Below are 25,108 nucleotides of genomic sequence, written 5' to 3' on the forward strand. Positions count from 1 at the left end.
GAGCCGGAATGTTGCCCTGTCAACAGATCAACACAGATCAAGCCTTAGGCAAGCAGCAGCAGTTGCTGATCCATATTAACAAAAAAAAGAGTCACTTGACTTCACCTCCTCTGCTCATTTCCCCAAGTTCTTTTGGAGTAAGGCACAAATGATCCAGTGTTTAGATACTTCCTCCACCATCCCTGAGCAACAGGAAATGTGCTTTATCAAGCAGCTGCTAGAGACCGATTGCCAGAGGGCCCACACAAGAATGACGTGCAAAATCTCAAGAGAAAACATCAGATGCAGCACGTAGGGGCTTTTAAACAGGTTATCTTGCCATCTCATTTTTGAAATAATGTTTTGCCATTAATGTTTGATGGTGCACAGCATTGTTTGCTTTAGTAGGCGAGGGAATTCTCCCCCAATGGAGGGTGGGGATGAGAAATATCTCTGTTGTCGTAGAATGTCCATTGAAGGTCATTGTAACTGCTGCTGCTAATTGAAAGAAAACTAAACCCACCATGAACTTTAGCCAACATGGTAACAAAAGACTAACTACTGAGGATAGGATGTCATATTGCAGACAGTGGGCACTTCTACTCCTGCTGCCCACCTCCTCAGCTCCCCCAGGCCCCGGTCACCAGTGGGACTGTAATATGTTCTGCCTAGGATAAAAGGAGAGAGCTGGAAGATGATGATTGCACAAAAGAAAGGTTGAATACAAAACTTCATGACGTACATTTAGATTTTTTTTTTTGTTATCAAGCTAACTTGTTGAAATAGGGAAAAGGTATCACAGTACAATAAAGTAATTGTAGTGTCAAAATAATCCTGCCTATGGCTTCCAACAGCCAGAAACTCCTGTCTAGCTACAGGATGAAACACCACCTGTTCCCGACCATCAACTAGCCCTGCTTGGCACCCAGTAGACAATGCAAGAGGCACTGAACAAAAGCTACAGGAAATAAACACAAGGCTATCAACATTAGAAATGAGTAAAGGTAAGTTAATATCTCTAGTACGAACTTTTCATCAGTAGAACATCTAATTCCCTGCTTGAGTTCTTGCGTGTGTATTTCCCACACTTTCGGTGTTTGTTCTACCATTTGAATAATAAATCTACATTTTTTCTCCAGGGGCTGTACAACAGTAGTCCAGGGTATCCTGCCTTTTCCATGTTACATCCCTCCCCCTGACAGGATTCTGGACTCCTGTACACTCTGGAGTGGGGTGACTGAGATCAGGCACTTGGGACATGTAGGGTGGGGGAGGGGGAACCACAAGTCAGCATTTTGTGCTGTTCAGCCAGTCTTATTACAGCACGGAAGGAGGCCATTTGGCCCATCGAATCCATGCCAGCTCTCTGTACAGCAATCCAGTCAGTCCCATTCCCCCGCTCTATCTCTGCAGCCATGGTATTTTTTAAGTGACATTGATTTCACATATCAAAATAAGAAAACTACAAAACAACTTTCTCGTTTGTAAGTAACACACAATCCAATGGCATCAAAATGCACTGTCAAGTCACTTAGCGATCAACATGACAAACAGCGCATCCGGCTTCTTAACCTCCCCATTCTCCAGCTAATTGATTTCAAGCTCCTTTCTCTCAGAGAAACACAAAATTCACAGCACAGAAACAGACCATTTAGGCCAACTGGTCACTGCCAGTGTTTATCCTCCACATGAGCCTCCTCCCACCTTACTTCGTCTCAACCAATCAACGTTATCTTCTATCTCTTTCCCCCTCATAATTTTTTCTCATTCATTCGTTCAGGGGATGTGGGCGTCACTGGCTATGACAGCATTTGTTGCCCATCCCTAAATGCCCTTGAGAAGGTGCTGGTGAGCTGCCTTCTTGAACCGCTGCAGTCCATGTGGTGTAGGTACACCCCCAGTGCTGTTAGGGAGTTCCGGAATTTCAACCCAGTGACAGGGAAGGAACGACGATACATTTCCAAGTCAGGATGGTGTGTGTGACTTGGTGGGGAACTTGCAGGTGGTGCTGTTCCCATGTGACTGCTTCCCTTGTCCTTCTAGGTGGTAGAGGTTGCGGGTTTGGAAGGTGCTGTCAAAGGAGCCTTGGTGAGTTTTTAGAATTTAGAATTTTTTAGAATTTAGAACATTACAGCGCAGTACAGGCCCTTCGGCCCTCGATGTTGCGCCGCCCTGTGAAACCATCTGACCTACACTATTCCATTTTCATCCATGTGTCTATCCAATGTCCACTTAAATGCCCTTAAAGTTGGCGAATCTACTACTGCTGCAGGCAGGGCGTTCCACGCCCTTACTACTCTCTGAGTAAAGAAACTACCTCTCACATCTGTCCGATATCTATCACCCCTCAACTTGAAGCTATGTCCCCTCGTGTTTGCCATCACCATCCGAGGAAAAAGACGCTCACTATCCACCCTATCTAACCCTCTGATTATCTTATATGTCTCTATTAAGTCACCTCTCCTCCTCCTTCTCTCCAACGAAAACAACCTCAAGTCCCTCAGCCTTTCCTCCATACCAGGCAACATCCTAGTAAATCTCCTCTGCACCCTTTCCATAGCTTCCACATCCTTCCTATAATGCGGTGACCAGAACTGCACGCAATACTCCAGGTGCGGTCTCACCAGAGTTTTGTACAGCTGCAGCATGACCTCGTGGCTCCGAAACTTGACCCCCCTACTAATAAAAGCTAACACACCATATGCCTTCTTGACAGCCCTATTAACCTGGGTAGCAACTTTCAGGGATTTATGCACCTGGACACCAAGATCTCTCTGTTCATCTACAGTACCAAGAATCCTCCCATTAGCCCAGTACTCTGCATTCCTGTTACTCCTTCCAAAGTGAATCACCTCACACTTTTCCGCATTAAACTCCATTTGCCATCTCTCAGCCCAGCTCTGCAGCCTATCTATGTCTCTCTGTACCCGACAACATCCTTCGGCACTATCCACAACTCCACCGACCTTAGTGTCATCTGCAAATTTACTAACCCACCCTTCTACACCCTCTTCCAGGTCATTTATAAAAATGACAAACAGCAGTGGCCCCAAAACAGATCCTTGCGGTACACCACTAGTAACTAAACTCCAGGATGAACATTTGCCATCAACCACCACCCTCTGTCTTCTTTCAGCTAGCCAATTTCTGATCCAAAGCTCTAAATCACCTTCAACCCCATACTTGCGTATTTTCTGCAATAGCCTACCGTGGGGAACCTTATCAAACGCCTTACTGAAATCCATATACACCACATCCACTGCTTTACCCTCATCCACCTGTTTGGTCACCTTCTCGAAAAACTCAATAAGGTTTGTGAGGCACGACCTACCCGTCACAAAACCGTGCTGACTATCTCTAATGTACTTAGCGAAAAACAAAGTACGGAAAGTCCTCATCAGGCAACTCCTCTTTGCTGACGATGCTGCATTAACATCTCACACTGAAGAGTGTCTGCAGAGACTCATCGACAGGATTGCGGCTGCCTGCAACGAATTTAGCCTAACCATCAGCCTCAAGAAAACAAACATCATGGGACAGGACGTCAGAATTGCTCCATCCATCAATATCGGCGACCACGCTCTGGAAGTGGTTCAAGAGTTCACCTACCTAGGCTCAACCATCACCAGTAACCTGTCTTATGCAGAAATCAACAAGCGCATATGCTGCTATGTTCAGACTGGCCTAGAAAGTGTGGGAAAACGGCGCACTGACACGGAACACAAAAGTCCAAGTGTATCAAACCTGTGTCCTCAGTACCTTGCTCTACGTCATCGAGGCCTGGACAACGTATGCCAGCCAAGAGCGATGTCTCAATTCATTCCATCTTCGCTGCCTCTGGAGAATCCTTGGCATCAGGTGGCAGGACCGTATCTCCAACGCAAAAGTCCTCGAGGCGGCCAACATCCCCAGCATGTACAACCTACTGAGTCAGCGGCGCTCGAGATGACTTGGCCATGTGAGCCGCAGAGAGACAACACAAAATAAAGGGTACAATTCTGAAGGAAATGCAGCAGAGAGACCTGGGTATATCTGTGTATAAATCATTGAAGGTGCCAGGACAGGAGGAGAGCACGGTTAATACAGCATACAGTATCCCCGGCTTTATTAATAGAGGCATAGAGTACAAAAGCAAGAAAGTTATGTTAAACTTGTATTGAACACTGGTTCAGCCGCAACTGGAGTATTGTGTCCAGTTCTGGGCACCACACTTTAGGAAAGATGTGAAGGCATTAGAGAGGGTGCAGAAAAGATTCACGAGAATGGTTCCAGGGATGAGGAACTTCAGTTATGAATTTAGATTGGAGAAGTTGGGACTGTTTTCCTTGGAGAAGAAAAGATTGAGAGGAGATTTGATAGAGGTGTTCAAATTCATGAGGGGTCTAGACAAAGTAGAGAGAAACTGTTCCCATTGGTGGAAGGATCAAGAACCAGAGGGTATAGATTTAAGGTAATTGGCAAAAGAAGCAATAGCAACATGAGGAAAAACATTTTTATGCAGCGAGTGGTTAGGATCTGGAATGCACTGTCTCAGAGTGTGCTGGAAGCAGATTCAATTGAGGCATTCAAGAGGGAATTGGATTGTTATCGGAAAGGGAGAATGCACTGGGTTACAGGAGAAGGCGGGGGAGTGGTACTGGGTAAATTGCTCTTTCAGAGTGCCAGCACAGACATGACAGGCCGAATGGCCTCCTTCTGTGCTGCAACAATTCTGTGATTCTGTTAAGTACGTTCAAGACAAAGGTCGATAGAGTTTTGGGTACTCAGAGAATTAAGGGATATGGTGATAGTGCAGGAAGATGGAGCCCGAGGTAGAAAATCAGCTTCAGTTGTGTTAGCATCACAGACTAGCATCCGTATTCGGCCAACAGGGGCAGAGCAAAGTGGCAAGTCCCCTGGTGTACCTTTGCCAGAATGGGAATTGAACCTGCGCTGTTGCCGTTATTCTGAACCACATGCTAGCCATCTAGCTAACTGAGCTACCAGCCATAATCTTGTTGAATGGTGGAGCAGGCTCGAGGGCCATATGGCTTAATCCTGTGCCTATTTCTTATGTTCTTATATTTGAAACAGCTATCCAATTAGTTCCAATTCCTTTGCCCTTTCCCCATTGCCCTATAAATTCTTCCCCTCCAAGTATTTATCTAACTCCCTTTTGAAATTTACTAATAAATCTGCTTTCACTGCCCTTTCAGGCAGTACATTCAGATCATCATAACTTGCTGTGTTAAAAAAAAAGGTCTCATCTCACCTCTGGCTTCTTTTTTAATGACCTTAAATCAGGACCTGAAAGTAGAGCCAGAATGTAAGCAGGGATTTAATTCCTTTACCTTCCTGCTTGATCTCTACCTCTCGCCCTTGTTAAAGTCCTTGGAGGTAATCATCTCCAAGAACAATCCAATATTCAGCTATGCTGTAATTTCAGTAAACAATTGATTTCCAAATCACTTCTGATTGAAAACGCTGTATAACGTTTCTTCGGATGTTAGACCTGCCACTGTCAATCACAGCACAACTAACTTCCCTTAGCCGATGAAGGGTCGCTGACCCGAAACGTTAACTCTGCTTCTCTTTCCACAGATGCTGCCAGACCTGCTGAGTGGTTCCAGCATTTCTTGTTTTTATTTCAGATTTCCAGCATCCGCAGTATTTTGCTTTTAACTTACCTTCTTCCCCCCATCTGCAAACTTTTAAGGTTATCTTTAAAAAAGGTCAAGCATTCAGCAGAAGCCCCAGTGGTTGTGCATCTTTAAAAAGCAATGACGCAGCAGGAAATAAAGAGCTGTTTAACCAAGATAAATCGCTTGCTGGCCAGGAAAATGTTATGCTTGCATTAGGAGTTCGACAGACTGTGTAAAGGAGAGAGCCGGTCTGTAATATTTCTAACATAGCTCATCAGTCAGGATTCGGAACACCGTTGCAGAGTTTCCGCAGAAGCTGCAAGAAGATGTCGGATGACAGATGTATGCCGAGTTACTGAGAAAGGACTTCTTGCTCAGATTTATGCAATGGGACTGAATGGGAAGGAATTTGGTCCATCAGGATTCTATACAATGGTACAATTTTATACAAGGTACAGAAATAGTGAGGCCCAGGAATGTATGTACACAAATCTTTGAAGGTGATAAGACAAGTTAAGAAGGCTGTTAAAAAAAAGTATCTGGGATCCTATTAATAGAAGATAACAGTGGCACAGTGGTTAGCATTGCAGCTCCACAGCTCCAGCGACCCGGGTTCGGTTCTGGGTACTGCATGTGCGGAGTTTGCAAGTTCTCCCTGTGACTGCGTGGGTTTCCGCTGGGTGCTCTGGTTTCCTCCCACAGCCAAAGACTTGCAGGTTGATAGGTAAATTGGCCATTGTAAATTGCCCCTAGTGTAGGTAGGTGGTAGGAGAATTGAGCGAAGGTGGGGATGTGGTAGGAAATATTAATGTAGGATTAGTATAAATGGATCAGCACAGACTTGGTGGGCCGAAGGGCCTGTTTCAGTGTGATGACTCTATGACTGTAAAAGCAAGGAACTTATGCCAAACCTTTGGGTCACTTCTTTGACCAAGAGCCCTCCCCCGACCAGCAGACCCATTCACCCGCCTCCAGTATTCTTCCTCCACCTAGACCCCTTCCTCTGGCCTCTTACCTGCTTGATCGTTTCATTGAGAACTGTCGGCGTGACATCAGCCGTCTTAATGTCTCCACTCCCCTCATTCACTCTAACCTGTCTCCCTCCAAACTTAATTAAAAACAAAATACTGTGGATGCTGGAAATCTGAAATAAAAACAAGAAATGCTGGAAATACTCAGCAGGTCTGGCAGCATCTGTGGAGAGAGAAGCAGAGTTAACGTTTCAGAACCCTTCAGTTCTGAAGAAGGGTCACAGATCCGAAACATTAACTCTGTTTCTTTCTCCACAGATGCTGCCAGACCTTAGTACTTCCAACACTTGCTGTTTTTATTTCAGATTTCCAGCATCCACAGTATTTTGCTTTTATTTATAAATCACTGGGTTGGCCTAAGCTAAAGTACTGTGTACAATTCTGGGCACCACCCTTTAGGAAGGGTGTCATGGCCTTAGAGCAGAGGAGATTTACTGGAATGGTACCAGGTATGATGGACTTCAGTTATGGGGAGAGATTGGAGAAACTGGGGTTGCTCTCTTTACAACAGAGAAAGTCAAGAGAAGTAAAATGAAGAAATGCTGCAAATACTCAGCAGGTCTGGCAGCATCTGTGGAGAGAGAAGCAGAGTTAACATTTCAGGTCAGTGACCCTTCATCAGAACTGGCAGATATAAGAAATGTAAAAGATTTTAAAGAAGTAAAGCAGGGGTGGAACAAGAGATAACAAAAGAGAAGGTGTTGATAGGACAAGGTCACGCAGCAAAGGCAAACAATATTTTAATGGTGTGTTGAAAGACAAAGCATTAGTACAGATAGGGTGTTAATGGACTGAAAACTGACAAGCATGAACATGAAAAAAAAAGTGGGTAGGTACAGTAGAAACAAACTGAACAAACTAAAATAAAATAAAACAAAAAAGAGGAAAACTAAAAATAAAAGTAAAATGGGGGGCTGTCATGCTCTGAAATTATTGAACTCAATGTTCAGTCCGGCAGGCTGTAGTGTGCCTAATCAGTAAATGAGATGCTGTTCCTTGAGCTTGCATTGATGTTCACTGGAACACTGCAGCAATCCCAGGACAGAGATGTGAGCATGAGAGCAGGGGGGGTGTTGAAATGACCGGAGGCTCGGGGTCATGCTTTCAGACTGAGCAGAGGTGTTCCGCAAAGCGGTCACCCAATCTGCGTTTGGTCTCCCCAATGTAGAGGAGACCACACTGTGAGCAGCGAATACAATATACTACATTGAAAGAAGTACAAGTAAATCACTACGTCACCTGAAAGGAGTGTTTGGGGCCTTGGATAGTGAGGAGAGAGGAGGTAAAAGGGCAGGTATTACACCTCCTGCGATTGCAGGGGAAGGTGTCATGGGAAGGGAACGAGGTGGTGGGGGTGATGGAGGAGTGGACTCCTCAAAGCCTGTCCACCATCTACAAGGCACAAGTCAGGAGTGTGATGGAATATTCTCCACTTGCCTGGATGGGTGCAGCTCCAACAACACTCAAGAAGCTCGACACCACCTTCTCAAGGGCAATTGGGGATGGGCAATAAGTGCTGGCATAGCCAGTGACGCCCACATCCCATGAATGAATTAAAAAAAATTGAAAGTTTTGGGTAAGAGATGCAGGAGGAATATGAGGGAACACTTTTTTTTAAGAAACATAGCGGGTGGTAATGACATGGAACTCGCTGCCCACAAGGGTGGTGGAGGCAGAGACGATCAATGACTTCAAGAGGAGGTTGGGTGGCCATCTGAGAGTAACAGACTTGCAGGCATCAAGCCGATGAGTGGGACTGACTGCATAGCTCCATGGAGAGCCGGCATGGGCTCAATAGGCCGAATGGCCTCCTTCTGTGCTGTTAGATTGAGAGTGAATGGGGCAGGGGTTGGATCCATTTGGGTTTTGCACAGTGGAGTGGATGGAACGTGGTCATTGCTAGCCTCCAGGCTAACAGGACTCAGAAAGGGTTTGCTGCATTGGAACTGCAGGCTGAAAGTCAGGTTTGAGCAATCTAGGGTTGCAATTTGTTCAAGTCCAGAAAATAAGTAAAAACTCAGCTTTATGGCACTCTGTGGGGCATTCCGACTTTATACACGGACACTGGGTAGAAGACACACACCCTCAAAATCCCAAATAATTGAATCAGCCCAATGTCATCTCACGTGACCGGCTGGTGCAGATCAGAAAGAAATCCTGCCTGTGTGCTAAATAGCCGAATGATGGACTGTAGTTAATATTCAGAGGCTGGACAGAGTCCAGCTCGAGCAGAGCACTCAGCACTACCGCTGTGTCAGCAACCTGTTCCATTCCAAGTGCCCATCGGGATGGAGCCTAGATGTAGCGATGACTCAGAGCATTAAGCCACAGTTGAGAGGGGCGGAAAACATTTCACTCCATGGCCTTGTGAAACAACAGCCTAAAATATCCTTTTAACAGCTGTCACATCACAGCCTCATCTTTGCTGCACGCACTGCTATTTGCTCCACATACTGCTTTCCTCCTAAACTCCATAGCAAGCACCGACCCAAGCTGGCACCACAGCTGCCGGCAGCTCTATCATGCTTTGCCCTGTTGGCCTGGCCCTCCCCATCTAATTTCAGCACCCACCCTCACCCCCAATCCCTGGCAGCAGTGCCCAGTTCCCCTCTGATACTTCAGCCAAGTGGCCATTTCTCACGTTCGAGTCCAGACAGCTAAAGTGGTGGCAACTCTTTGGCTGAGCTCAACCTTTGCCCTTATACTCACTTTCCAGCCAGGGTGATAGCGTAAGGGCATCACTCACCCTGCACCTCCTCCCCACCACCTCTACCACAGCCAAGAACACAGAGATTAACTGCAGGAACCCTGGCACAGACAGAATAAATTAAACCACAATAAAGTTACATGCAGCTACTTTATACTTGGAACAAAGTGTCACAGTGTCCCCCAGGCTAGGAAAGGACAGTGAAGCCAGGGTTCACAATCCAGATCACTAGCCAGTGGAAGTATGTTTGCACCTGGATGCCAGATGTAAATGGGATCATTATGCTGCTCTATTGTCGAATTGTAGCACAATAGCCATTGGATAGGATACCCCACTTTCATGCTCATGTTTCCCTGGTTTTACCCCTTCAAAATTATCCAGCTTACTGCATAATATAAACTATTAGATATACCAAACAAAGACACGTGCAGGTCAACGAAACATGGTGAAAAGTGAGCGAGTAGAAAATATCGACAGACTCTTCCTCTACTGTCACTCTGAATCTTGTTACGCACTATCGGATGGGTGTTGAGGCTTCAGGGAGAGTATGGTACATATTCACCAGATGCTGCCTAGTGTGAGGAAATACCTACACAAATCTCATCACCGTTTATTTGGTGACCTCAAAATCCCAAACAAATGAAGAAGGGTCACTGACCTGAAACGTTAACTCTGCTTCTCTCCCCACAGATGCTGCCAGATTTTTTTCATTATTTATTTATTTTTAGAGATACAGCACTGAAACAGACCCTTTGGCCCACCGAGTCTGTGCCGACCAACAACCACCCATTTATACTAACCCTACAGTAATCCCATATTCCCTACCACCTGCCTACACTAGGGGCAATTTACAATGGCCAATTTACCTATCACCTGCAAGTCATCTACTGAGTATTTCCAGCGTTTCTTGTTTTTATTTATTATAAATGAATCAGCCTGACGTGATCTCACACACTTGTTTTCAAATCCTTCAATTGTCTCCTTATCCCTCCTCATCTCAAATTACCTCCAGCCTCCGAGATCACTGCATTCCTCCAATTCTGGCCTCTTGAAAATCCCTGATTTTAATTGTTCCACCTTTGGCGGTATGCCTTCAGCTGCCGAGTCCCAAAACTCTGGAATTCCCTCCCTAAATCTCTCTGCTTCTCTATCTTTCTTCTCTCCTTTAAGATACTTCTTAAAACCTACCTCTTTAACCAAGCTTTTTGTCACCAGTCCCAATATCTCCTTTTGTATTTTGGTGTCAAATTTTCTTTGATAACATTGCTGTGAAGCACCTTGGGACGTTTTCTTACTTTAAATTATTTTAAATTATTAAAATACAAGTTGTTGTAGAACAATGCAAATTCTTTACAAACTTGGGCTGAAAAGTGGCAAGTAACATTTGCACCACACAAGCGCCAGACAATGACCATCTCAAGAGAGAATCTAACCATCTCCCCTTGGCATTCAATGGCATTACAATCGTTGAATCCCCAACTATCACCCTGGGAGTTACCATTAACCAGAAACTGAACTGGACAAGCCATATAAATACTGTGGCTACAAGAGCAGGTCAGAGGCTAGGAATCCTGCAGCGAGTAACTCCCCTCCTGACTCCCCAATGCCTGTCCACCATCTACAAGGCACAAGTCAGGAGTGTGATGGAATACTTTCCACTTTCCTGGATGAGTGCAGCTCCAACAATACGCATAATCCAGGACAAAGGAGCCCGCTTGATTGGCACACCCCATCCACCATCTTCAACAGTCACTCCCTTCACCACTGACGTACAGTGGCAGCAGTGTATACCATCTACAAGATGCACTGAAGCAACTCACCAAGCCTCCTTTGACAGCACCTTCCAAACCCACGACCTCCATCACCTCAAAGGATAAGGGCAGCAAATGCACAGGAACACCACCATTTGCAAGTTTCCCTCCAAGTCACACACAATACTGACCTGGAACTGTATTGCTGTTCCTTAAAAAAAAACAAAGTTCCCTTCCTATACCACACGGACTGCAGGGGCTCAAGGCAGTGGTTTGCCACCACCTTCTCAAGGGGAATTCGGGATGGGCAATAAATGCTGGCCTTGCCAGCGAAGCTCACATCCCACGAAAGATGTGGCAAACAGCATAAATGTTTCTAAGAGGAAGCCAGAGGGAGAAAGGAATAGAAAAATATGCTGATCGGGTGAGATGAAGTAAAGTAGGAGGCGGCTATGTGGAGCAGTTTCTATGCTGTAAATTCAATGTAATTCTGTTTTATGTAATTACAGAATTGTACAACACAGAAACAGGCCATTTGGCCCAACAGGTCTATGCCAGTGTTCATGCTCCACACGATTCCACTGCATTTTGTTTTCCATTATCCACGCATCAGAAATCCCTTCAGCTCATTCTCTGCTTGGAGCACAATGCTTCTGAACTTATTACAGATACAGCTGGACATACATAGGCAGAAACATACAAGCACTACTTCCTTCCGTAGCAGGAAGGGCACCTCATGGTGAAGCTCTTTCAGACTCAGCTGGGAAAAGGTGCCAAGATGACACTCAAAACGAGAGCTTTGGTTATGATCCAAGATCTTGTGACAACTGTCATGATACTTTTTTTGGGGGAAAATATGCAGTGTGTCGTTAAGACAGCAAAGGATCAGTACTGCAAGCCTCAGGAGTTACTGAATAAAGGTGCACCTTGGTTGCCCCTGGATACAATCATACAGAGAGGGAGGACCAGCCAGCTGCAGAAGGTTACCTTGGATACAGCCATTCAGAAACTGAGGATCAATTATACAATGTTGCAGTTGACTTTTGAACTGGCTTTTTGTTGAGACAGACTGTTCGAACAGACAGACATAGCTGGACCAGCATGAACTGAACAGAGACCACTGTTAATTTAAACTGTGACTATTTTTTATCCCTCAAAATTCTAAAGCCAGATTGATTCTTTTGAAAGCTGTTGCGATCGTCGCTGGAAGAAAGAAGAGTTTGAAACTTTGGATGTTGGACTGTTTTCCTTTCATCAGACCCTGCAAGATTGCGTGTGGACTTTGAATCAGAGGATTGTGCATTGGGAAGTGTAAATCTGCAGGGACTCTATATTTTTCTATTTTTAAATGTTCTTTTTATCTTAGTGTTTAAGAATTTCATTTTCTCTAATGAACAGTTAATTTGTTGATCTAAAGATACCTGGTTTGGTTTGCCTGATTTCTGGGGGCGGGGTTGGCAGGGTTAATAGATGGTTCAATTCAGCTGTGGCTTTCTTTAATTTGGAAAGTTTAAAGTGATATGTTAGGCGATCTGTGGAGTGACGGGACTGAATTGACCGTGCATTGCTCCCACCGCAATCAGAATCATATATGTTGTTTGGCGGCTTTGACTTGAGCGGTCGTGTCCGAACACGACTTTGAGGGGAAACTAGAAAAGAGACAGACCCATATAAACCATGTGGAGACTCCTGTCCTTGGCAATGGATTGAGAGGAGGACAGAATTGAAGTTCATCTTGGTAGCGAAAACAAGATTCCCAATCGCTATTCAATGACTCAGCTACTGCTAAGCACTAATGACGTGTTCAAAACGATTAATGGAGCTAATAGAGAGATACTAATTCCTCTGGTGGGAGAGTTCAGAACAAGGAGACATAGCCTTAAAATTAGAGAAAACTGGAAGACACTGCCAAAAAAGCTGTTGAGGCTGGGGGTAAATGGGGTTAAGATCTAATTGATTATAACATGCACGAAGAGTTGAATGGCCTCCTCCAGTTCCTTAGTGAATCTCAGGCTCGGGTCTAATTCTGTCGTTCTCTGGTCAAATGGCCCGCCAACGCTCAAAAGCTTAGATTGCCCATTGGCATTCTTGAATCGCCATTCACCTTAACAGGGTGAACACTGGTGTTAAAATACCAACTAGCAAATCTAGCCTTCACTGTCTAGACTCACAATTGAATAAGCAATTGGACAAAACACTAAGATAAGCAGCACCTGGGAAGCCACACCCAGCAAGGATGCAGTACCCTCGAGGGAGTGGGGGTTGGGGAGAGGGTCGGAAAGAAAAATGGCAGAAAATCTGTGTGGGGGGGGGGGGGGGGGGGTGGGGGTAAAAAAGGGAAATAAATTGAGGAGGAAAAGATGGCTCTCAGCAAGCACAATGCAAGCAGTCAAGAGTATTCACTGTACAGATGATGCATCCCTAGCCCAGAGCAAACTTGGGCTTGACGAACATCATCAATGCAAAGCAACCCTGGGTAGACTGGGGCCTCATTGTCGAAGAGTATAAACTCTTGCTTCATTAATGAAGATAACAGTGCAATTGTGAATTTTGACTTTGCCTGCAGGAACCGTTCAGCTCGAGTGGGCACAGCATTTATCCTTTATCGATGAGCAACAGTCAGTGTCATTCATAACAATGACATATCACCAGGCTCTATTGTGTTTGCTCTGCCATTCCTCCCACACCCCCACCCCCGCCTGCCCCAGTTCCCTCTCCTGAACCCAGTAACTCTAGATAAGGCACCGACCCCCACATGCTAACACTCTGGTACCTCACCTCGAAAACCATTCCTCTGCTGTGTTAGCAGCTTATTCAAGCATGAAAGGCAACGCAGCCATGCCCAAACCTGCCCTGACCCAGAGTCTATACATACTGTTGGGATCACTGAGGAGCAATCAAGAACAGGTGGAACTCGGGCTGATATGTTGCTCCTCCCCTCCCCAGCCCCTGATCCCCGTCGATACCAGAGGCACTGAGGCCAATTGTAGCACTCTCCACTGCCGCCCTGATGTAAATCAGCTTAGATCATTGGCTGAACACTACACTGTGCACTCTGCTTATTGGGAAAGCTTATGTAAGGGGTTCAGGTACATCTATTAAATTGTCATGGACAGGTAGAAAAATAATCAAAAAGGCTAATGGAATGCTGGCCTTTTTATCTAGAGAACTAGAATACAAGGGGGTAGAAGCCATACTTCAGCTATACAAAGCCCCGGTTAGACCACACCTGGAGTACTCTGAGCAGTTCTGGGCACCACACCTTGGAGGGATATATTGACCTTCGAGGGAGTGCAGTGTAGATTTACCAGAATAATATCTGGACTCCGAGGGTTAAATTAAGAGGACAGATTACACAAACTAGGGTTAGAGTCCCTGGAATTTAGATGGCGAAGGGATGATTCAATTGAAGTTTCAAGATATTAAGGAGAACAGATAGATTAGATAGAGAGAAACTATTTCAACAGGTTGGGGAGTCTAGGACTAGGGGGCATAGTCTAAAAATTAGAGCCAGGCTTTCAGGAGTGAAATTAGGAAACACCTCTACACACAAAGGGTGACAGAAGTTTGTAATGCTCTTCTGCAAATTTTAGTTGATGCTAGATCAATTGTAAACTTAAACGTGGGATTGATCGATTTTTGTTATCCAAAGGTAATAAAGAATATGGGGCAAAGGCGGGTATAGGTTGCAGATCAGCCATGATCTTATTTAGTGATGGAGTAGGCTCGAGGGATTGTATAGCCCACTCCAGTTCCTATTTCTTAAGATCCTATGTTCTAGTCCCACTCCCCTTAGCCTAGCAAATTTCCTTTTCAGGTAGAAATCCAACTCCCTTTTGAAAGTTGCTACTGATACTGCTTCCACTGCCCTTTCAGGCAGTGCATTCCAGATCATAACTTGCTGTAACAAAAAACGTCTCATCACCCCGCTGGTTCTTTTGCCAATGACCTTTGCTTCCCCTCGCTCACCCCCACTCCACAATGTGCAAATTTCAGCTGCTCACTGCTTCACCACTCTGAACAACAACAACATGCATTTATGTAGCACCATTAAAGTAATAAAACAACCCAAGCTGCTTCAAAGGAGCCATATAAGAGGATATTAGGACAAATGACCAAAAGTTTGGTCAAAGAGGTAGGTTTTAAGTAGCATCTTAAAAAGATAGAGAGAGAGAGAGGCGGAGGGGTTTAGGGTGAGAATTCCAGAGCTTCGGGGCCAGGCAGCTGAAGGCACAGCTGCGAATGGTAAAACAATTAAAATCAGGGCTGCTCAAGGCCTGAATTAGAGGAACGAAGATATCTCGGAAGATGGTGGGGCTGGAGGAGATTACTGAGATTGGGAGGGGTGAGGCCATGGAGGAATTTGAAAACAATGATGAGACTGTAAAAATCAATGCATCCAGTGCAGAAGGCCCGAGGTTTAGTCCCAATCTGCTGAGTGAGCCCGGAGTACTCCTGGATTAGGGCCAGAGGGAAGGGGATTTCAGCAGAGTAACTGCTCTGGATCTCAATCTCAGAACACCTGCTGGATCTTAGAGTTGTCAAACGTCCAGGATTGTCTTGGAGTCTCCAGGAATGGCAGAATAATGTCCGGGACACTGATGTGAGCAACTCCCAGGAGAAAAATTAAATTGTTTTTTTTTAAAATTTTCTTTGAACAATTTTGTTGTTTTTTTTATTAGTTGATAGAAAAATATTGGACCAGGTCAGATGGTTGGAGGGCTGGAGAAAATGTAATGAAACTTCCAGGAAGACATCCTGAATTTGCAACTCTAAAGCAGGCACAGCTTAAATCAGCCTCTTTAAGAATTATAATGGAATGTTACAGACAGATATTGCTGGCCCTACACTGCATCTGGAGAGATGCATTTGACTCGACTGTTGGGTGTGGACTTTTGGCTAGAAGTCTTTACTATTGCTGATAAAGTCTACACCAAGACAGTTAACTTATCTTTTAAGGTAGCTGTTGCGCAATTTGTTTTCTGCTTTTCTTAAAAAAAAGACTTTAAAAAAGGTTTTCAGAGAATAGCTGATCAATGTATGTGATTTTCACTTAAACTGTGGCTGGGAGAATGAGTCATCCCCAACCCTACAATGAGAGAAATACCTACATAATTACCCAAACGGATTTCAACTAATTAATAACGACTATCTATTTACAGTAAGTAATCCTTATCTTGAACAGTAACACTGTACAGTTATACAGCAATTAACCTTACACTGAACAAACCCTTAAAAATAAGAGGTCACCCATTTAAGACAGAGATGAGGAGAATTTTTTCTCTCTCAGAGGGTTGTGAATCTTTGGAACTCTCTTCCTCAAGAGGCAGTAGAAGCAGAGTCTTTGAATATTTTTAAGGCAGAGGTAGATAGAGTCTTGGTAAGCAAAGGGGTGAAAGATTATTGGGGGGTAGGCAGGAATGCAGAGTTGAGGTTACAATCAGATCAGCCATGATCTTGTTGAATGGCGGAGCAGGCTCGAGGGGCCGAGTGGCCTACTCCTGTTCCTCATTCACGAGTAGCCCTTACCTTGCTGAATAAACAATGAGTTTGTACAATTACAAAAGTCACTGCGCTCCAAAAAAAGAATGTGAAATACCTGGAGATAGTTCAATATAAGATGTGACAAAGAAATGCAAGTCTTGGTTGAGGATAGAACCTCCTGGATTTGCTGACAATTAACTGTTTTTTCCAAGAAAAAAGAAGTGAGATAAAAAGGAGAAATTTGGAACTAATGTAACATTAAGGCAATGTATATGAGCACTTTCACAAGAAAATAAATTCCTGCTAAACTCCCACCCAAACTCATTGTGCTGAGGTAAGCTCATGTCAGTAAACATTGGTTACTATCAGGCAGAAATTGACACAAATCTCCCAGTACCGCCATTGTAGACTCACTCACCAGATATCATATTCCCCAATCCAATATCAGTTGCTCAATCTAATGCTTTATTTTATTACTGAGGTCCCCAGGGGGGGCAATGTAATTTTAATACTGGAATACTGGGCCCCCCAGGTGATGCATGGGGGGGTGGGCGGCAGGGGGGAAAAGAGAGGATGGGGAGAGTGGAACTACAGGGCTGGGGATAAGGGGAGACAGACCGATGTTTGGGTGGTGGTGGGGGAAGGTGGTGAAGAGCTGCAGTTAAGTCCTGTGACAGAATGAGTCAGAGTAGAATAGGTTGCAATGAGCCTTAAATTGAACACAGGGAGCAGGTAGAGAATGTGGGACAGTCTGAAAGAAAGAGGAATGTGCGTGGTGACCAGAATAGCGTCAACAAAATAGAGACAGGAGACAGAGAGGGAGAGTTGGGAGTTTGAGGCTGCTGAGGAATTCCTATCAGACAAACTGGTTGCAGGCATGTCCTATGCACGCCCACACTTAAAAACGATATCAACCACAATCTATTTTAAAAACACAATATTAAGGATTACAGAAGTGTCTGTGTATTTCTCCTGCAGGGCACAGTGCCCTGAGATTGCAACACCCACACGCTCACTCATATGTTCCATTCAACACCAAAGAATATCTTATTTGGTTTTGGAGTCAATTCCAAACTCTGGCTGACAGCTTTAGAAGGCAAAAGCAAAATACTGCAGATACTTTGATTGGGAGGCAATCTTTTTCTTAGGCTGCTCAACAGCTTCCTGCAAGAGAGGCACAAGAGCAGCACAGACTGCTTAACTGGAATAGCTCATGTTGTGGTACCGAGCCAACCAGACCCAGTGATTGCCAGGCTTTTTCACTTGTCTATGCGGAGTGAGCCGGACTTTATCTGGCAGCAATAACAATGCTACAGATGGACTGAGAATCCTTAGGTTAGAAAGGGTGGGGGAAACAATGCCAGGTAAAGCCTGGCAACCCGACCACTTGCGTCAGATTCGGGTCAGGTCTATATTCTGTGTTCAGCATTCGGGCTCGGGTTGAGTTGGGATTGGGTCGGCTGTGGTCAGGTTTTGTTTTGTATTGATTTCTTTTTCATCTATGTTTAGACACGATTTTTTTTCTGTACTAATAACACGTTTTTGAGTTGTTATTTGGGTTGCTCATCCAACACCAAATAAATACAAGAGTAACTGGAATAACATAACTACCTCTAGATCCAGCTCCCATGTTGGGAAAAGTGCTCCCCCCCCCCGCCCCCATCCCATCCCATGTAACAGCCATTTCACTCACAGCCACACAACAGGCCAACGTTTACATAGAGACTTACACAGAATTTACAGCACAGAAAGAGCCAATTTGTCCAACCAGTCCTTGATGGTGTTTATGCTCCACTCGAGCCTCCTCTCAACCTTCCTCATCTAACCCAATCAGCATAATCCTCTATTTCTTTCTCCCTCATATTTTTATCCAGTTTCCCCTTAAATACACCTTTACTATCTGCCTCCCTGTGATAGAGAGTTCCACATTCTCACCACTCTCTGGGTAAAGAAGTTTCTTCTGAATTCCCTGTAAGATTTCTTGATGACTATCTTACATTGATGGCCTCTACGACTGCACAAGTGGAAATACTGTCTGTATCTACCCTATCGAAAGCTTTCATAATTTTAAAGACTTCTATTAGGTCACCCCTCAGCTTTCTCTTTTCAAGTGAAAAGAGACCCAAGCCTGTTCATCCTTTCCTGATAGGCATAACCTCATTTTCCAGTACTTTAGGAACGATCACCAGTCTAACTCCCCTACATACATCATAGAAACCTATGTTTCTACGTTGCTCAGTGGGGAACTTTCTTGCCTCTGAGTCAGGCGGTTGTGGGTTCCAGTCCCACTCCAAAGACTTCAGCACATAATCCAAGCTGATACTCCAGAGTATTTAAGATGCTGCAGTATGGCGCCATTCAGATGAGACCATTAAACCGAGGCCCTGTCTGTCTGCTAATGCGGACATAAAAGATTGCACGGCACTATTTTGAAGAGGAGCAAGGAATTATCCCAATTTCGGCCAGTATGGACACAATGGGCTGAATGGCCTCTTTCTGTGCCGTAAATGTTCTTATGTTTCAGTGTCCTGGCCAAAATGTATCCCTCAACCAGCATTTAAAACTGGTGATCTAATTGGTGGGACCTTGCTGCATATTGCCACATTTCCTACATTAAACAGTGACAACACTTCAAAAGTACATCAGTGGCTGTAAAACACTCTGGGGACATCCTGGGCTTGTGAAAGACACAACAGAAATGAAAGTCTTTCCAAAGCTGACTTCTTCAAACAGGAATTTTGCCAAGACAGTGCGAGAACTCACCCCAGCCCCCATCACCGGTTAGTACCACCCGTTCCCCCTACCCGAAAAAAACAACTTTTTGGCAACGACCAAGTCAAATCAAGTCGCAAATCACTTAAGATGCTTAACACATATCTGTCCCTCAGGACAGACGTACAGGCTGCAGAAACTGTTTAACCAACATGTGATGAAATCGGAATGGGCTCAGCCCAAGGGGCTGCACCAAATACCAGCTCAAAACTCTTAAAACAGGGGCGACAGTCTTAATGCACTTCCAGGTGGGAAAATGCAGCGCAGAATGTCGAGAGCTCAAAATAAATGGAAGTATCAGCAAAAAAAAAAATTGCTGCAGAGTGTAACCGCTTTAAAAATTCTGCTCAAAGTTCTGTAACGTATTTCCCCCTTCACTTTCTGATTTGAGTACAGTTTTTTTTTTAAGAATGTGACACTCCCTGAAGCGCAAAAGAATTGTTTTTCTCTCTCTTTTTCATTTGTATTTTTTTTAATGATGGGTTGGAGAACTCACACGGCTTTCCTGCTGCCTTTCTCCTGGTAGACTGTGGCCAGAGGGAGACTCAGCTGCCCCAGAAACTTGTCCAAACCCATCAGGGACCTGTGCATGATGATGATGAGCAGCTCCTTGCCCGGCCCCTGCCCTCCGCCCGGCTGCTCGACCCAGGCAGGCATCACCTCGAAAGTGCATTCCTCCTTCCACTCCGGGTGCAGGGTCTTCTCCAGCACCGAGGTGCAGTATTTCTCCTTGCCCAGCTGGATGATGGCGAATGCATCGCTGGTATCGTGTTTGCCTTTCGCCCTCAAGCCCCTGGCCCTCAGCACAGTGACCTGGACGTGGCTGGGTGACCAGTGCTGGCTCTGCAAAGCCAGGCTGCCGGCCATCGCTCCGGCACAACCTCCCGCAGTCTGTCCCGCTGCACCGCTCCTGCCGGACAAACCGAGCCGGGCCGAACCGCACCGCCCCAGGACACTGACGTCAAGCAGGGCGGAGATCCAGGCTCAAATGGGCTGAGAGTGGCCAAAAGAAAAGGCAGAAACTGGAGGAGCGTCCGGTGAAAGACAGGAAAAACTGTTCACTAAATAACAGGAGAGAGAGAGCAGGAACTGGAACTGAGAGGAGAGAGGATGCAGTAACTAACAGGAGAGAAAGTGCAGTAACTGACAGGAGAGAAAATATAGTAACTGACTGAGGAAAGAAGGTGCAGTAACTGACAGGAGAGAAAGTGCAGTAACTGACAGGAGAGAAAATATAGTAACTGACTGAGGAAAGGAGGTACAGTAACTGACAGAGGAGAGAGGATGCAGTAACTAACAGGAAAGAAGGTGCAGTAACTGACAGGAGAGAGGGTACAGTAACGAACTGGAGAGAAAGAGCAGGAACTGAGAGGAGAAATGATACAGTAACTGAGAGGAGAGAAAATATAGTAACTGACTGAGGAAAGGAGGTACAGTAACTGACAGAGGAGAGAGGATGCAGTAACTAACAGGAAAGAAAGTGCAGTAACTGACAGGAGAGAGGGTACAGTAGCTGATAGGAGAGAAAATATAGTAACTGACTGAGGAAAGGAGGTACAGTAACTGACAGAGGAGAGAGGGTACAGTAACTAACAGGAAAGAAAGAGCAGGAACTGAGAGGAGAAATGATACAGTAACTGAGAGGAGAGAAAATATAGTAACTGACTGAGGAAAGGAGGTACAGTAACTGACAGAGGAGAGAGGATGCAGTAACTGACAGGAGAGAGGGTACAGTAACTGACAGATGAGAGAGGGTACAGTAACTGACAGGAGAGAAAGTGCAGGAACTGACAGGAGAGAAAGTGCAGTAACTGACAGGAGAGAGGGTACAGTAACTGACAGAGGAGAGAGGGTGCAGTAACTAACAGGAGAGAGGGTACAGTAACTGACAGGAGAGAAAGTGCAGGAACTGACAGGAGAGAAAGTGCAGTAACTGACAGGAGAGAGGGTACAGTAACTGACAGAGGAGAGAGGGTGCAGTAACTAACAGGAGAGAGGGTACAGTAACTGACAGGAGAGAAAGTGCAGGAACTGACAGGAGAGAAAGTGCAGTAACTGACAGGAGAGAGGGTACAGTAACTGACAGATGAGAGAGGGTACAGTAACTGACAGGAGAGAAAGTGCAGGAACTGACAGGAGAGAGGGTACAGTAACTGACAGGAGAGAAAGTGCAGGAACTGACAGGAGAGAGGGTACAGTAACTAACGGGAGAGAAAGAGCAGGAACTGAGATGAGAAATGATACAGTAACTGAGAGGAGAGAAAATATAGTAACTGACTGAGGAAAGGAGGTACAGTAACTGACAGAGGAGAGAGGATGCAGTAACTAACAGGAGAGAAAGTGCAGTAACTGACAGGAGAGAGGGTACAGTAACTGACAGAGGAGAGAGGGTGCAGTAACTAACAGGAGAGAGGGTACAGTAACTGACAGGAGAGAGGGTACAGTAACTGACAGGAGAGAAAGTGCAGGAACTGACAGGAAAGAGGGTACAGTAACTGACAGAGGAGAGAGGGTACAGTAACTGACAGGAGAGAAAGTGCAGGAACTGACAGGAAAGAGGGTACAGTAACTGACAGAGGACATAGGGTACAGTAACTGACAGAGGACATAGGGTACAGTAACTGGCAGGAGAGAGGGTGCAGTAACTAACAGGAGAGAAAATATAGTAACTGACTGAGGAAAGGAGGTACAGTAACTGACAGAGGAGAGAGGATGCAGTAACTAACAGGAGAGAAAGTGCAGTAACTGACAGGAGAGAGGGTACAGTAACTGACAGAGGAGAGAGGGTACAGTAACTGACAGGAGAGAAAGTGCAGGAACTGACAGGAAAGAGGGTACAGTAACTGACAGGAGAGAAAGTGCAGGAACTGACAGGAAAGAGGGTACAGTAACTGACAGAGGACATAGGGTACAGTAACTGGCAGGAGAGAAAATATAGTAACTGACTGAGGAAAGGAGGTACAGTAACTGACAGAGGAGAGAGGATGCAGTAACTAACAGGAGAGAAAGTGCAGTAACTGACAGGAGAGAGGGTACAGTAACTGACAGAGGAGAGAGGGTACAGTAACTGACAGGAGAGAAAGTGCAGGAACTGACAGGAAAGAGGGTACAGTAACTGACAGGAGAGAAAGTGCAGGAACTGACAGGAAAGAGGGTACAGTAACTGACAGAGGACATAGGGTACAGTAACTGGCAGGAGAGAAAATATAGTAACTGACTGAGGAAAGGAGGTACAGTAACTGACAGATGAGAGAGGGTGCAGTAACTAACAGGAGAGAAAGTGCAGTAACTGACAGGAGAGAGGGTACAGTAACTGACAGGAGAGAGGGTACAGTAACTGACAGGAGAGAAAGTGCAGGAACTGACAGGAGAGTGAGGTTGCAGTCAATGACAGAGGAGAGAGGTTACAGTAAATGGCAGAGGAGAGAGGGTTCACTAACTGACAGGAGAGAGGGTACAGTAACTGACAGGAAAGGAGGTACAGTAACTGACAGAGGAGAGATGGTGCAGTAACTGACAGAGGAGCGAGGGTATAGTAACTGACAGGTGAGAAAGTATAGTAACTGACAGAGGAAAGGGGGTACAGTAACTGACAGAGGAGAGAGGGTATAGCAACTGACAGGAGAGAGGTTATAGTAACTGACAGGAGAGAAAGTATAGTAACTGACAGAGGAGAGTGGGTAGAGTAACTGGCAGGAGAGAAAGTATAGTAACTGACAGAGGAGAGAGGGTAGAGTAACTGACAGGAGAGAAAGTATAGTAACTGACAGAGGAGAGTGGGTAGAGTAACTGGCAGGAGAGAAAGTATAGTAACTGACAGAGGAGAGAGGGTACAGTAACTGACAGGGGAGAGAGGGTACAATAACTGATGAGAAAGTGCAGTAACTGACAGGAGAGAGGGTACAGTAACTGACGAGAGAGAGGTTACAGTAACTGACAGAGGAGATGGGGTACTGTAACTGACAGGAGAGAAAGTATAGGAATTGACAGAGGAGAGAGGGTACAGCAATTGACAGAGGAGAGAGGGTATAGTAACTGACAGGAGAGAAAGTATAGTAACTGACAGAGAAGAGAGGTTACAGTAAGTGACAGAGGAGAGAGGGTACAGTAACTGACAGGGGAGAGAGGTGACAGTAACTGACAGGAGGGAGGGTACAGTATCTGACAGGAGGGAGGGTACAGTAACTGACAGGAGGGAGGGTACAGTAACTGACAGAGGAGAGAGAGTACAGTACAGTACCCTCTCCTGTCAGTTACTGTACTGTCTCACTCTTGTCAGTTATTGCACCCTCTCTGTTAATTATTATACACTCTCTCCTGTCAGTTACTGTACCCTTTATCTTCTATTTGTTACTGTACGATCCCTCCTCTGTCAGTTTCTGCACCCTCTCATGTCAGTTAGTATAAACTCTATCCCTGACAGTTACTGTGCACTCTCTCCCATCAGTTACTGCAGCCTCTATCCCGTTAGTTACTGTACCCTCCCTCCTCTGTCAGGTTCTGTACCCTCTTCTGTCAATTACTATACACTCCCTCGGTGGTGGAGGGAGTGAATATTTAAGGTGATGATGAGTTGCCAGTTAAGCGGGCTGCTTTGTCTTGGACGGTGTCGAGCTTCTTGAGTGTGTTTGCAGCTGCACTCATCCACGCAAGTGAAGGTTATTTGATCAGACTTTTGACTTGTGCTTATAGATGTTGGACAGGCATTGGGGAGTCAGAAGGTGAGTTACTCGCGGCAGAATTCCCAGACTCTGGCCTGCTCTTGGAGCCACAGTATTTATATGGCTGGTCCAGTTCAGTTTCTGGTCAATGGTAACTTCCAGGATGTTGATGCTGGGGGATTCAGTGATGGTAATGCCATTGAACATCAAGGGGAGTCGGTTAGATTCTCTCTTGTTGTAGATGGTTATTGCCTGGCACTTGTGTGGCACGAATGTCACTTGTCACTTATCAGCCTAGGCCTAAATGTTGTCCAGGTCTTTCGAACTGCTTCAGTATCTGAGGAGTTGCGAATGGAACTGAACACTATGCAATCATCAGCAAACGTCCCCACTTCTGACCTTATGATTGAAGGAAGGTCATTGATGAAGCAGTTGAAGATGGTTGGGCCGAGGACACTAGCCAGAGGAACTCCTGCAATAATGTCCTGAGGCTGAGACGATTGGCCTCCAACAACCACAACCATTATTATGTGGTACCATTATTTAAAAGGGTAGCAGGGATAAACCAGGTAATTACAGGCTGGTGAGTCTAACATCAGTGGTTGGGAAACTATTGGAAAAAATTCTGAGGGACAGGATTAATCTCCACTTGGAGAGGCAGGGATTAATCAGGGATAGTCAGCATGCCTTTGTCAGGGGGAGATCGTGTCTAACTAACATGATTGAATTTTTTGAGGTGGTGACTAGATGTGTAGATGAGGGTAAAGCAGTTGATGTCGTCTACATGGACTTCAGTAAGGCTTTTGATAAGGTCCCGCATGGGAGATTGGTCAAAGAACAAAGAACAGCACAGGACAGCACAGGAACAGGCCATTCGGCCCTCCAAGCCTGCGCCGATCTTGATACCTGCCAAAACTAACACCTTCTGCACTTCTGGGGCCCATATCCCTCTATTCCCTTCCCATTCATATATTTGTCAAGATGTCTCTTAAACGTCGCTATTGTATCTGCTTCCACCACCTCCCCTGGCAGCAAGTTCCAGGCACTCACCACCCTCTGTGTAAAAAACTTGCCTCGCACATCCCCTCTAAACTTTGCCCCT

General features: G+C 45.4%; 1 protein-coding gene and 1 long non-coding RNA gene across 3 annotated transcripts in view; one reads left to right on the plus strand and one right to left on the minus strand.

The window, feature by feature from the left end:
- LOC137367712 (rab11 family-interacting protein 1-like) overlaps positions 1-20,491 on the minus strand; it is a 146,053-nt gene extending 125,562 nt beyond the window's left edge. The window contains exon 1 of one of the 2 annotated variants that reach the window (XM_068028668.1): positions 19,842-20,491. In XM_068028668.1, the coding sequence (XP_067884769.1) occupies positions 19,842-20,212 (371 nt within the window). In that variant the 5' untranslated portion in view covers positions 20,213-20,491. The remainder of the gene's footprint in view (positions 1-19,841) is intronic. The other variant, XM_068028667.1, reaches the window with a different exon arrangement.
- On the plus strand, positions 5,622-12,505 carry LOC137367764 (uncharacterized). Its single transcript, XR_010974250.1, has 2 exons — positions 5,622-6,052; positions 11,599-12,505. It is a non-coding gene; the product is annotated as an uncharacterized lncRNA (long non-coding RNA).
- Positions 20,492-25,108: the final 4,617 nt, after the last annotated feature.

This window comes from Heterodontus francisci, chromosome 1, assembly GCF_036365525.1.
Source record: "Heterodontus francisci isolate sHetFra1 chromosome 1, sHetFra1.hap1, whole genome shotgun sequence".
Lineage (NCBI taxonomy): Eukaryota > Metazoa > Chordata > Chondrichthyes > Heterodontiformes > Heterodontidae > Heterodontus > Heterodontus francisci.